The sequence below is a fragment of the Monodon monoceros genome, unplaced genomic scaffold (assembly GCF_005190385.1).
Source record: "Monodon monoceros isolate NGI ecotype Baffin Bay Population unplaced genomic scaffold, NGI_Narwhal_1 Super_Scaffold_3, whole genome shotgun sequence".
Classification (NCBI taxonomy): domain Eukaryota; kingdom Metazoa; phylum Chordata; class Mammalia; order Artiodactyla; family Monodontidae; genus Monodon; species Monodon monoceros.
Genome location: NW_021703780.1, coordinates 98,189,197 through 98,204,303, shown reverse-complemented (window position 1 = coordinate 98,204,303; position 15,107 = coordinate 98,189,197). Strand labels below are relative to the sequence as shown.

Sequence of the window (15,107 nt, the reverse complement as noted above, 5' to 3'; positions counted from 1 at the left end):
CAAAAATATGTGTGTTGAATGTTTGTGAATTAATTCATGCTTTAAACCCACTAGGAGAGGTTTATTATTTGAAGAAATACTGTAATAAATCCTCTAGCAAAGGAAGAATACCCCCAGTTTACATCTTGTGTAAGTCTTTTTGCTTAAAGCAAAAGACTTAAATAGAACTCATGCTTAAAGCAAAGGGTACTTGTATGAGGACAGTATCCAAGAGGGAGATGGGGCTTGTACAGGACAGGAGGAATTAGGTCAGCTATCGGTGCTGAGTAAGTAAAATTTCAATACATTTGGGCCCATTGATTCTGGAGAGCTACTCCTTTTGGGCTCCTTCTAACATCCTCCTCTTGCTTTTATGCTAGATCGAGCGGTTGGAACTAAGCAGCCTCCCCCAGACTTCCAGTGCGGTGGCCTCCAGCACTGATGGCAGCCTCCACACAGACGCTGTGGATGGAACACCAGACCCTCAGCGCACAAAGGCTGCTATTGCTCACTTGCAGCAGAAGATCCTGAAGCTCACAGAACAAATCAAGATTGCACAAACAGCCCGGGACGACAACGTTGCCGAGTACCTAAAGCTTGCCAACAGTGCGGACAAGCAGCAGGCCGCTCGTATCAAGCAGGTTTTTGAGAAGAAGAACCAGAAATCTGCCCAGACCATCCTCCAACTACAAAAGAAGCTTGAGCACTACCATAGGAAGCTCCGAGAGGTGGAGCAGAATGGGATCCCCCGGCAGCCAAAGGATGTCTTCAGGGACATGCACCAGGGTCTGAAGGATGTGGGAGCAAAGGTGACCGGCTTCAGTGAAGGTGTAGTGGACAGTGTTAAAGGTGGACTCTCCAGCTTCTCCCAGGCAACCCATTCAGCAGCAGGGGCCGTGGTCTCTAAGCCCAGAGAGATCGCTTCACTAATTCGGAATAAGTTTGGCAGTGCAGACAATATCCCTAACCTGAAGGACTCTTTAGAGGAAGGGCAAGTGGATGATGCGGGAAAGGCTTTGGGAGTAATTTCAAACTTTCAGTCCAGCCCCAAATATGGTAGTGAGGAAGATTGTTCTAGTGCCACGTCAGGCTCGGTGGGAGCCAACAGCACCGCTGGAGGCATTGCTGTAGGAGCATCCAGCTCCAAAACAAACACCCTGGACATGCAGAGCTCAGGATTTGATGCACTACTACATGAGATCCAGGAGATCCGGGAGACCCAGGCCAGACTAGAGGAATCCTTTGAGACCCTCAAGGAACATTATCAGAGGGACTACTCATTAATAATGCAGGCCTTACAGGAGGAGCGATATAGGTAAGTTACGTGGAATTAAAATCCTCAATTATTTATGTTTAGGTTCACCTCCCTTTGGATACTGGGGAGTAGCTTTAAAAGGTCTTGGTACAGTGTCTTTCTCTGGAGTATTCACAGCACTTTAGATACATTACGTGATGTTTGCATGAGTTCTTATCATAGAGAGCAAAAGAGAGGCAAGCAGAGTTAAATGACTCCCAAGATCACACACGAGTGGAGTGTTTCAGTCAGGGGGTAATGATTACTGTAGCCCTCTAGTCTTCAAATTTCAAATGAAGCCCAAGCTTTCTAAGGCATTCCACCTACTTATTTATAATCACAGAACCACAAACAATTGCAGCCTATAGTTATAATACATTGAATTTAAAAGATCTATAGCCCTCTGAACTCTGTAGAAATCAGAGATATAGCCCAGCCAAAATGTAATGAACCTTGTAGATATTTGACTTTAAACACACTTATCTGGGCAATTGGTATAGAAAGATTAGACTGGAAATAAATCCAGATAAGCCTGTCTGTTACTTTTATGAATTGGCAAATGTTTGAACGAGAGTGGACTTAAACGTGAAATCGTTCTACAATAGTTAGAGAATTCGCAAAGGACTAAGTGCTTTGAGTCATAATCTGCTAAAGGTAGAAGCTGGTCTCTTTTTTGTGTTTCACATTACAAACTGTATTCACATTAGACCACTCTAAGCTTTTCTCCAAATGTGTGTCCCTTCCCCTTGCTTCCATCACGTGCAGATAGAAATAATATCCACGTGGAGTACTCATTCAGATCCAAACTTTGTCAGCCAGAGCCAGGCCACCTCACTGGTACAGATTAAGGGCCAATATTACAGGAGCCACACAGCCTGTTACCAGCCACAGGTTAGGCCCTGAAAGGCCTGGATTGTGGTTTTGTCCCAGTTACGATCTACAGGGAATCCTCAGTACTTTTACTATAATGTCAAGGATTGAACAGACAGTCTCTTAAGGTCCCTTTACCTCCTGTAAAAAAATATATAATAAAAGTGATTTTTTTTTTAAGTTTACTTTTATGAGATAATTTCAGGGCCTGAAATAAATTGTTCGTGTGTATCAGTTAGCTCTGAAAGGAGCTACCTCAGCAAGCTGTTTTCAGATGGAGAAAACGCTAATCAATCACTCAGTCCTACCTCTTATCTTCACTCTTCTGTCCTTCGGTTCTGACTTAAGACTTAAGGGAGAAGAACAGAGAAGTGTGGGAGAGAGAAATGAAGTTCTAAAAGCAAGTATATGACTATTCTTATTTCATTGTTTTGTATATTCTTTAATTACTCAGAAGACAGTTTCTAAAGCAGCGAGCAATCTAATACTCAGATGGACTCTAAAAATAAAACACCTGGTCCTTTGTACTACATTAAACCTAACTCCCGGGTTCAAATTCTAGTTCTGCCACTTACTAACCTTGAAAACGGGGCAAGATTCTTAACTTCTCTAAGTCTTGATTTTCTCATCTCTAACATAGAAATAATAATAGTCCTTCATAAGATTATTGTGCCCTTTCAATGAAATAATAAAGCACATAGCTCAGTGCCTGGCCCGGTAAGTGCTTGATTGATGTTAGGTAGCAGCTGCTACTGCTGCAATTAAAATACACCCCTCTGAACATGGAGACCTGGGCGTTCCACGGTCAGTTGCTTTGACCCCTTTATTTTGAAAAGATAGCAAAACATTCCAGTTTTTTAATTCTTCCAGAGCTTAAAACTCATATAGAGTTTGTTACGTCTTCAAGTCAGGTGTAGGCCAGCGTGAGAAAATCAGGGAGGAAAAACGAGTCTCCCAAGGCCTCCTTTGTATCCATTTAAAATAATTCACAGGACAGAAGTTTAGGTCCTCATTATTACCTCATTGAAAGAATCATGTCCAAGCCACGTATGACGTTAAGGAGAAGTGCATTTCTTTCATTGCATTTTGGGTTCTTGGTAGTAAGTGAATGACTTGTTTTATGGAATGAAGAGAGAATAAAGGAAACTTGTGAATTTTCAAAAACAGAGGGGGCGAGAGGGATACATAATGTCATGTGTAATCTGACTGTCAAATCACTGCAGCTTGAAAATGGTCTTTCCTTAAAACAGAATCTTGAATCTTTTTTTTTTCCCAAGAAAAGCAGTGGAAAAGTCACAACTGTTTTACTCAACTATTTCGTCACACCAGTATTTCCATGTATAGAGCAGTAAGGGATTTCTCCTCCGTTCCATATGTCTTTACACGGTAAATATATTTATCTAATTTTGTTGGTCTTTGAACTGTTCTACATAAGTGAGGTTTTCCCCACAGATTGTAGTTTATTCTTTTAAGCACCAAAACTTTTAACATTTTAAGTGTTTTTGCAGAATTTCTCTACCTTCTTTTAACAGAGTAGTTACATTGAGCCTAACATGATTGGAAATAGCTTAAAACAGTAGTGTTAAAAAAAAAAAAAAAAGTAGTGTTCTTAGAGCTATACTCTCAGCTCAGTGAGGGTGTCATCTTACATGCCTCTGCAATAAATGGTCCTAGGCAGCTTGCTTTTTAAACTTCTGTCGTCTGCCTTTTTTAGTTTGTTCTTTCTCCTTTCCACATATTCTCCGCACTCTTAGTGAGCTGCCTGCAGCAGCCTCTCTTTGCTAATTTCTGTTTCTACTCTGTTACAGGCTTGGCTTTTTGTCTAGGAAGGAAGTAGGGAGGGATGGACTTAAGGGACTCTTCTGTGACCAAGAAACCAGTTAACGCGTACATGGCTGCTCTAGATGCATTTCTGCTTATTTTCTCTGCTGTAGTTTATTTTACTAACATCTGAGTTGACAGGAGGGAGGCCATGCACAGTATTAAATGAGGAGGAGGAGGACTCTACCTCTGGCAGCTTCTCTCACTAAACTTCTATGATGTGCATAGTGCTGGATGCTTCATGTATATTTGCTAATCCTCACAATGTCCCTGCAGGTGCATTGTATTACCCCATTTTACAGATGAGGAAATTGAGGCCCAGTGAGGTTTTTAAGTTTTGCCAAAGATTACTCTGTTAGTGGTAAAGCCAGGAATCAAACCCAGTTTTATCTGACTCCAAAACCTGTGTTCTTTTCATACCAGAACAAGTTTTTTTCCCAAACTCAAACCTGACATCTGTATGATTGAAAAACTAACCTGTAGGCTAGCTCTAAGAAGCATTGACTTTATTAGCAAGAGGTATTAGGCCTTTTCCAGGTCACAGTCTATATTTTCCTAAAAGTTGTCCCTGTTTTAACATATTCTGTAAAATTCTGTGAATGCACAAGTTCTAGAAAGTTTTCTCAAGCTAGTATCTACACTAGTTTTCTCAGGTGTAGGTAAGTAATAGGGGACCCCCTATTTAAGTAAACCTCCACCCCCGTCCTGATTTCCCCCTTTTCAGAGGCCCTTCTCAACACTGTCACTCAATTAATGTGCTTCTCATTGGTCTCTACCCCAGTGAGTAGCACCAGGGTAAAGAGTTTTGCCCAAGACCATCTACTTTGGAATAATCAGAAGCATTCAGAAACCTCTCAGCACCCACGTGATGGCGCCATGACGGAAGAGTGTTTCTTCAGCACCCACATGCACTTAGCCCAGGAAGTCATTGTAGCTGAGCTCGGATCTGAACTCCATCTCAACCTTGGGACAGTAACTAGGTACTTAGTCTTTGAGCTTTGTATTGGACTCTTAGATATAAGTGGGATCATGAATTTGGGAAGGTAGGAGACAAGAATTAGACATTTTTTTTTTAGTGATGGGATCTGTGCTGACTTCAGATTCTCCTTATCCAGCTAATCTCTTCATCCCATTAGAGCATTATTACAGATTTGTTAGTGGCAACAGGGTTCACTTTAGTACTTCAGAGGTAGAAGGGGCCCTTAGATATCTAGTCTAATCTCATTCTACAGATGAGTACACTGAGCCCCAGAGAGAGAAAGTGACTTCTGCCAGGTCACACAGTAAAATGGTTTAACATATATTTAACTTGCTGCTAAAAGCTGGAGGATTAGTCTGTTCCCAAAGTGGGTATCCTGTATTGAGCTACAGCAGGAAAAAGTTCAGCTGTGGCAAAATGCATTGAAAATAGGAGAGAACTAGGAAAACAATTCATCAACAGTTTTACAGGTTCCTTTTGTAGTTTTCCCCTTAGGGAATCTGGCCCGGAATTTTACTCAGCTACTGCCTGTATAGAGAGCAGTGCCATGCTAGGCAGGCTGAAAACACTCCTGGTGTTGATGAACAGTAATGCCATTTGAAAGCTTCTATTTTAAGGGGATTAGTGTTCTTTGGAAATCGGCTTCTGAGACTGTATTAAGCCCAGGGATATTTTAAATTGCACTGAGTCATAAGAGCAAAAATACAGAAGGAGGCAGTCACCATGAGCAGTCATCACATGCAGTAGAACAGTCAGTAACTAGGCTCACCCAGTTAGGCACAGGCCATTGGAGTTCTAACTAAAGAAATTGTTGTTTAAGTATGAACTTTTACTATCACTGGGCATAAGACAGAGACATGGTCAGATATAGCTATGTTAGCCCCGTATTCCGTGTGTTAGACCTGTTTGTCAACTGTAAGTTGATCTGAGACTCTCCAGAGGATATGTAGACTAAGTTTGGCCATACGTTTGAAATGGAAACTGAAAATATTGGATCAAATTAGTTCTTCATTTATAAGAGGAAAAAAAGCCCAGCTGAGAGGTGCTCATAATAGATGCTTCATAAGAAGGGTAAGACCTTCCATCGAAGAGATCTTTCATACAGATAGGCTCTTCCCAGTTTAGCCACTGAAGAGGTAATGGAGGGAGAATGGGAGGGAGGAAGGAGGAACAGGGGAAGAGAAGGAGAGCAAATAAATTAATTACTTCATTAATTAATTAAGGTTGGACAAGCCTGAATTTTCCTGCCGGTTCTGATACTAATTAGCAGTGTGACCTTATGTAACTCACCCAAGTCTCAGTTTCCGCTGTAAAAACAGGGTAATGGTATCTATTGTACAGGGTTGTTGAGATTATTAAATGAGATAATGTTTGTGGAAGCACCTGATATGGTCTGAGAAGTGGCAGGATATTAGAAAGCTGTCATTACCAAGTCTGCAAATTGCCCAGAAAGCCCCTATAGCCTTTATTTATTCCCTATATGCTTTAGGCATCTGCTGCTTTTTGACTTTAAGATAATGCCCTGCCTCTCCTGAAAGTTTGGGGGACTGATTGTTAATTGGGGACTGATTCTGTGCTTTTTCCTTTTCAACTGAAGGCTAGCTAGTTCAGTGTTTCCTAGACTCTTTTTGGGCTTCAACACAAATATGGTAACAAAAGGTAAGGAGGGAAAATTCACTTTCTTTCCCCAGTTCAGCCAGGAGTGTATTCAAGCCCCCATTTCATGTCATAATCTCCTGCCCCAGCTATGTCTGTCCATTCTGGTCAAACACTGGCAGAAACTACCTCAGGTCTCCGGTATGCACTTGGGAAATAATAATACAGTAGACTGCTTTCATAGTTGCCTGTTGGTGTCAGTCAGCCCTGGGACCTAGTTCTTCCTGTTTCTCTCAATACCTGTTGTACAGGATTCTTCAGCCATCCTGTCCTAGTGACCTATTGCCCAACTAGGGAAGCACCACTGGCTCTCAGAGGTGGCTGCAAACTTTTGAGCCACACCCAAACAGAGGTGCATTAAGTGAAGCATTCCCAACCTGTGCACTCACCAAAATTTCTCATTTGTCAGGAATTTGACCCAAAAGAGCCCTGGCTTATCTTTGATCTAGGAAGATGACTACTGTGTTGACTAATCCAGTGGATGAAATTGGATCAATTTCTAAGACCATTTGGAATTTTCACCTTCCAAGACCCATATTCACTTATGAATTGTAAACCTACAACAAAATCTGGATGTGTTTTAATACTTTGTAGATAGAGCAGGTTTTGCTTCTGGGGGAAGAATTTCACCTGCCCAAATATAATATAACCTCCTTTTTTAAAAAAGATCTCACAGTGTTCAAGCTTTCTGTTTACTAATAGTTAAGCTCAAATCATATTGAGCTGTCTATGTTCCCTTTGAGTTGTAATGATTGAGGAAGGACCTTTAAGTAAAAAGTCTCAAAATGAGAATATTAATCTCATGCTACTTTTTGTTCCAGATGGAATGACATGAAAAGCATGTGCCAGTCAAAATCATATACTAGTAGGATCAAGAACACCCCCCCTTCATGTCCAGAGAGTTTTAATTAGTGTCTTATGAAGGGGTTAAAATCCCTTACAGGGAGTTCTTGATTTTAAAAAATCACATATGAAAGGCTGTTACGCAATTTACTTTCCCTTTTTTCCCTTTGCTGGTTTGGTGTTAATATTTAACGAGAGAATGGAGGTGTTCTTTCTATGAATTCCCTAGGTATCTGGCTTCTCCATTTTAGAATTTAGACAGGAAGTAAACACTAGAAAGTAAAGTGAGCAAAGGAGTTTAGAATATTAAAAACGGGAGGAGTAGGAAGTTGGTGGGAAGTATTTTCTTCCTTTTGTTATTCAGATTTTGCGTTTGACTAATGGGGGGGATGTTAAAAGACAACAATAAAACAAATCTAAAAAACAGGTAGCGTTGGGCTTCCCTGGTGGCGCAGTGGTTGAGAGTCTGCCTGCCGATGCAGGGGACACAGGTTCGTGCCCCGGTCTGGGAGGATCCCACGTGCTGCAGAGCGGCTGGGTCCGTGGGCCGTGGCCGCTGAGCCTACGCGTCCGGAGCCTGTGCTGCGCAACGGGAGAGGCCACAACAGTGAGAGGCCCGTGTACCGCAAAAAACAGGTAGCGTGAACCAAGCAGTTCAGACCCTCCCTGCACCTCACTAACAGGGGAAGGTTGCAGCATTTTTCTCAGTCTCCCAGTTCTTAATTATAATTTGAAGTATGTCCCAGAGAGGAAGGAGGTGAGGATTAATGGAGAAATGTCTTCATGAACTTGAGTTCCTCCAAGGCAGACACCGGGTAGCTGCCGTTGTTATTGTTATTTTTGGTGCTGATGTTTTGATGCTTACAGTGATTAAGTAGGTTAGATTGAACCCCAAATTCATCCACCACACACACTCCTCCACCCCAAATAACACCACATCATTTTCACTGGGCTCTTTGTGTTAGCCTGTTTGCAGACCGTAATTTCACACGTGGATTACATAAGCCACTCAGGCTGATAACACTGAAAAAATGCTTGATTGGAAATTGCTAAGCATGGTCAGGTTTGTGCTTTCAGTTTGCAGGTCGTGAGGTTGTGAAAAGAGCTGAGGAACAAACTTCCGTGACCCAGGTGAAAAAATTAGGGAAAGTGTTTTAATAATGACAAGCCAGTACAGTTTTTTCAGGGTACTGAGGCAACCCAGAAGACTGCATTGCAGGACACCAGGGGCATCTTGCCAACCTCTTTGTTCATCATGTTTTGCAAAAGCCTCAAATTTTATGGCTTTCTCAGTCTCCTCCCTGATGTTTCCTGCAGATTGGAGGTGCTTACTATGGTAACGCAAACACAACTGTTTGTGTGAGTGTAATAGGGTTACAGCTACACAATAACAGCTTCAACTTTTCTGTTCTTTCAGAAAGCCATCATTCTCCAGGTAATTCTTATGACTTGAAGAGGGAAGTAAATGCTGGTAGTCATTAGTGGATGAATTAATGGGGCTGTTTCATCTGGACCCGTTGTGGGTTTTGCTTCACCCCTGAGTTCTGCAGCTTTGTGTCACCTCAGCAAGTCTCCTAACTTGTTAGTGTTTCATCTGTGGGAAAATGGAGCTCATTTTACTTACCGAAATGCTACTTTGCTATTTAACTATTTGCTAATAAAGTGCTATCTTTGGGAGCGATAATTACCCCATTGGAGTTTTTCCCATTTAGGAAGACTCAGCTTGAGGAGATCTTGCTGTTAATTCCCACGTAACTGTGAGTAAATTGTTCAACTTCTGAAAGACTTCATTTTCTACAAGGGTATGGTAATCCATGGTAAGGATTAGCACTTTCTACTCAACTCTTTCTGAAGATTTGCAAAGATCAGCTAAAATTTATTTAAGAGACTTTCCCTCACACACATGCAAAACACATGCCATGAAAGGAAGGTAGATAGGAGGTTTTTATCAATTTAAAGGACAGCTTGGAACAGGCCAGTGAATGGAACTAGTTGAATTATCTGGCAGACTTGAGCCAGATAATGGCAGGAGCCATTTGTATGCTTGTGCTGGCCCTGCTGGTGAGGAAGTAAGAAGAGGCTTGTGCCCAGAGTTGAGAAGGACAGAATGTGTGCCCAGTAAACCCATTTGTGTGATGTCATAGAAAAAACAACATGAATATACTGGAAACAATGAAAATTCCAGAATATATGAAATTGAGAATGTGGAGATAGATGAAGAAATGAAGGATTAGAGGAAAAAATCAGAAGCAGGAAGCCGTGAACAGTGGAGCCATGTAGTAGTACTTGGGATCACATGGCAGTCGACAAGCGGTGCCTTTGAACCACCTCACCTAGGGGTTGTAGCCTTTTTTGCCAGGCATCTACCTCCTATGTAATCCACACAGTTGCCCTTTGGAGTAGATAGATTTCTTCTTAACAGATGAACAGGGTCACTCACACCAGTGTGTCGCAGAGCCAGGATTTGAGTCCAAAACCTGGATGAGCTGATACATCGGCTGGTACAAACTGCATAACACAGCATAAAAACATCCCTAAGTCAAAAGAAGGTGCAAAGCAGAAGCAGTGAAGGTGGAGAGCCTTTAGATATAATGTGGAGTGAACAAAATTCGGTCCTAAAATGGTTTCCAGAATCTGTGACATGTTAATGACCATTATATGACAAACATTGGTTTATAAGCTTCAAGAGTTAGAAACAAGTGCTGAGGACTTTTGCAAGTACTCCATTATTTATGTATAGTATTACATACTCATGCATAGCGTTAAATAATTATAGAATTTCTCCTTTCACAAATGGATTAAAAAATCTGAGGGGCAGCCTCAGGTGTTATTTAATAAATCATCTTAGCTGTTCATAGGTGTAAGTATCCAAAACGTGTTTTGTCACAACCCAAAGCCATGAAACAGCCCAAAAAGGAACCTGAAAGAGATACATGCAGGAGGGAACTCCATAAAATACTCTCAAACAAAAACTGCAAATGTCACAAGGAAATCTAGTTGATGAAAGAAACCCGCTGTGAAACAGGAGACGAAATAAATGAGACATTATACTGCCAGAGAACAACAGAATGATACCTTCCAAGTGCTAGGGAAGAATAACTACATGTAGGCTGCTCTGTCCACCTGATTCATTATTCAAGGAAGAGGATAAAATCAAGACACTTTCAGACTCATGTAGATAAAAATTACCTCTTATAAAACCTTGCTGAAAGAAATACTACAGGATATATTTCAAGAAGAAAAAACGTGAACTCACACCATTGGTGAAAGAAATCAATAAAGCGTGTTGGTAAATCTAATTAAGTGGGGACTTAAAATTATATGTATTGAAAATTCTTAATGTCTACATCAATTTGGATCTAAAATTCTGGAAGAGAATATAGGATTCAAGGGTTGCATTTCAAAGGAATGTTAAAGTGTTAAAAGTTTGGAAGAAAAAACATTTCTTATACCCTAATCTGCCTGTCACTTGCCACCTGGCAAGTTTCTGTTCACTTTATTCCTGTCCCCTTAAATTGATGGGTGCTCACAAGAGCATGAGGATAAATAAAACACAAATGCAAATGCGATTTTGCTTTTCAATTAGAGGTTTATGTATGAAATTCCTGAGCCCTAGGCAAAAATTACAAAATAGGCTGACTTATTCTTTCTTCTTCTCACCTGACCTTTTATGATATACAACAAAATGTATATCACCCTAGCAAGGACAGTTACCAGGCTTAGGGGCTGAGATACTCTCTAGCAGCAAACTCTAAGCTCTGAGTGGCCTTGCCCTTAACTCCTGCCTTTTGTGTCTTCACCCAGGATGAAGACAAGTGGAATAGAAGACAGGCTTATCTTTACAAATAACATAAGGCAAGAGAGATGAGTTGAAAGAATCCAGTCAGCAGCCTGAGTTCAAAAATGATACTGACAGGGCTTCCCTGGTGGGGCAGTGGTTGAGAGTCCGCCTGCCGATGCAGGGGACGTGGGTTCGTGCCCCGGTCTGGGAGGATCCCACGTGCCGCGGAGCGGTTGGGCCCGTGAGCCATGGCCGCTGAGCCTGCGCGACCGGAGCCTGTGCTCCGCAACGGGAGAGGCCACAACAGTGAGAGGCCCGCGTACCGCAAAAAAAAAAAAAATGATACTGACAGATGCGTGTGCGGTCAGGACTTTAGGGATTAGTTGTGTGGAAATCCATAGGGAACTATCTCCTATTGCTGAATGCAGGTATCACAGGTAATGTAGATGAGAGAGGGGGCTTGAGGTGAGAGTTATGAGTCGCTAGGTTTTAGTTCAGTTTTAGATGGATAGCTGTATCTATCTAGCAGTGAAAACAACTGCCTTAGGAAAAACCATACCCTGCCACTAGAGGTGTTCACAGAGAGATTGCTTGTCAGGGATGTTGTAGAAATAGTTCCTTGATGGAAAGAGATTTAAGTAGGCTTTTTCTCATCCCTAGAATTTAAGATTCTTTATAGTCAGTGAACTTATTTTTATCTTCCAAACAATACTTTAACTGTTTGTGGTGTATTTCTCTTTGTAACCTACTGATTTTAACAACTCTAAAGGGGACGGGGGAGGTATGTGAAATAGTGATCATCTTAGAGACATGTAAAACAGGGTGTGAGATATTGGATTTATTTTGTAGTTAGCACAGTGATGTGGACTGCCGATGAGCCTAAGATGAGACTAAGGCCATGAGTCAGTCACCACAGGAAATATTTGGTTAGTTAAAAAGGTTTTCAAATTGCCCATGAATTCCTTTCAGGGAGCACGTACTCACGCGATGCCTTCTTCATTATGCAGTAGAAACATTTTCGAAAGGGCCAGTGTGTTCTTAGTAGACTGTGAAGATGGAAAGGAGAGAGACATTTTTTAACACCTCCTGTGTACTCAAATGCATATACAAGGTAGAGATTATTACTCTCAGTTTATAGATGAAGGAACTTGCTATGCAACTTTGAGAGGTAGAACCAGGAATCAAACCCAAGTGCTTCTGGCTATAACACCTATAATCATTTTTTCCCAATGTTTATTATAAAATTTTAAAACACACTGCAGACTTGAAAAAAATTGTACAGTGAACATCCATACACCCACCTCTTAGATTCTACATTTTACAATACTGTCTTATTGTATATCTTTCCATCTGTCCATCCTTTATCTGTTGTATTTTTTTGATGCATTTCAAAGTAAACTACAGGCATCCATAATTTTTCTTAACAGCTTTATTGAGATACGCAAATCAATTGTTTTAGTATATTCATAGATATATGCAACCATCACCATAATCTATTTAGGACATTTTCATCAGTCTCCAATCTTCTCAGTCCTGCCCCAGCCCCTGGCAACCATTAATCTTTCTGTCTCTATAGATTTGCCTATTTTGAATATTTCATATACATGGAATCATACATTTTTCAGGTCTTTCTTACTGGCATGCTTCACTTAACATAGTATTTTCAAGGCTCATCCATATTGTAGCATGTGTCATTACTTCGTTTCTTTTTCTTTCCAAATGATACTGCATTGTATGAGTAGACCACACTTTATATATCCACTCGCCAGTTGATAGTTGTTTCCACTTTGGGGCCATTATAAATAATGCTCCTATGAACATTTGTGTACAAATTTTGAGTGGAAATAAGTCTTCATTTCTCTTTGGTGTATACCTGGAGTGGGATTTCTGAAGCATATCGTAACTCTATGTTTAGCTCTTTGAGGAGCTGCCAAATTTGTTTTCCAGAACAGTTGCACCAGCAGTATACCAGGGCTCGAAATCTCCACGTCCTCACCGACACTTGTTATTATCTTCTTTTTTATTCTAGGTCCATAATCTTTTTTTTACACTCCTCCTCCCATTGACTCCACCTTGACATAAAGCTTCAAACCATCACATCAGTGTAGTACTGTCCAGGCCCCTTTGTGGCTATGTGATTTGGATCAGCTTTAGACCTGACTCACATTTCTTACTTATGAAGGGAATTAGTTTATCTGGGCTTCTTGAATTGTTTCAAAGTGGCATCATAGCACAGAGGTTAAGAACTTTGGGTTTAAAGTCAAACCAACCTGGATTCAAATCTTTGCTCCCCTGCTTAATTTCTGTGTGCCCTTGGGCAAGTCTCTTTACCTCTCTGAGCTACAGCTTCCTCATCTGTAAAGTGAAGATAATACCTACTCCCTTCTTGGGGTTGTGGACGTTAATTTACATAGGAGGCACTGAATAAATGGTAGCTGCTGCTATTACTTCTTAATTTGTTCTAATGGTATTTGTGAGCCATGTTTAATATCAAATAAGATTCTCCAACATTCCTGAAAGGCCTGAAAGACTATACAATTTGTGGGCTAAGGGGTTGAGGTGGTAGCCTATGGAACACATGCCAAAGATGTCATCTGGGTCTGCTTTCATCAGCATGCAGGCTGGTTGCCACTACCACCAGGCTCCCCTCCCTGCCACCCCACATCAATCCTTAGCTTAGGACAGTTCTTTGCTGCCAGGCCCAGCCCTTCCCTTAAATCCCAAGGGACTGACACAATGGAACACCACTTTTAAAAGGTGTCTAGCCCCTCTGTGGTGAGGAGAAAGAATAACGAAATCATCGAACACTGAAAACACCACAAACAATGAGCTTAATAGGACAATCATAAAAAGACAATATATTAACATAATCTTGTGGCATTTGTTGAACTTAAAATTTGGTGGAAAATCAACTCCAGAGGTGGCATCTGTTTCTGAGCATGCCCAGGGTCACAGATAAAGTGAAAAGGCAGAGTCACAGAGAATCCGCCCTAGTTACGGACAAAAAGTGGAAACCTTTCTGATCAATTGTTCAGTCACTTTAGTGACAGTTTCAGTGGGAAAGAAAGCAGCACAAAGATTCTTATCAAGGACACAGGAGAACTAAATAGGATTCAGTAACATAGTAAAGAGGGTCAGCTGCACCTTTTTTTTAAATCCTTGTTTCATAGAGAAGGAATGGAGTTTAGGATATAAATGAATATAATTATTCATTATACAATTATTAGAAGGGAGAATGTTGGTGATGCCACCACATAAAAATTACCTTGAACAGAGAACTTGCATGTATTCCTTAAAAGTTTGTGTACTATACATGTGGTTAAAAACAAGAGGAAAAGGGAGGGTAGTTTTAAATGTTTGAGTTTGTTCTGACATTTTAATTTTTTTAATACGAAGTCTGCTGAGACTCACATGCTAGTGTTAGGTGTGTGCTTGCCTGGGCAGCACTCAGCGGTAGCATCTGCGGGGCATTGGTTCCGGGACACACATTCCCCCTACTCCACCCCCACGGATACCAAAATCAACAGATGCTCAAGTCCCTTATATAACCTGTGCACATCCTCCCACATACTTTAAATCACCTCTAGAGTACATATAATACCTAATACAATGGAAATGCTATGTAAATATTTGCTGGCGCACAGCAAACTCAAGTTTTGCATTTTGGAACTTGGTGGAATTTTTTTTTTCTAAATATTTTCATTCCGAGGTTGGTGGAACCTGCAGGATGTGGAACCCCAACTGTATATATTCTCCTGTTTGGATGAGCCCTCTGTCTGACTGAGACGCTTCCATTCTAGTAGCCCTAAGCTAGACCTGTTTTTATTCTTTCCTTTCTAGGCTTCTTAGTGTGTAGTCGTCAACCTTTCTCCTACCTACTTAGC

The 15,107-nt window shown here is 41.1% G+C and overlaps 1 protein-coding gene across 10 annotated transcripts in view; it reads left to right on the top strand.

Annotated features, from left to right (window-relative positions):
* Nucleotides 1-15,107, top strand: part of TMCC1 (transmembrane and coiled-coil domain family 1) — a 221,227-nt gene that overhangs the window by 198,186 nt on the left and 7,934 nt on the right. For all 10 annotated transcript variants that reach the window (XR_003796691.1, XM_029242590.1, XM_029242591.1 and 7 more), the window contains one exon: nt 360-1,294. Coding sequence is in view for 9 of the 10 variants with exons in the window: in XM_029242590.1 (XP_029098423.1) it covers nt 360-1,294 (935 nt within the window). In the remaining variant the exon portion in view is untranslated. The remainder of the gene's footprint in view (nt 1-359; nt 1,295-15,107) is intronic.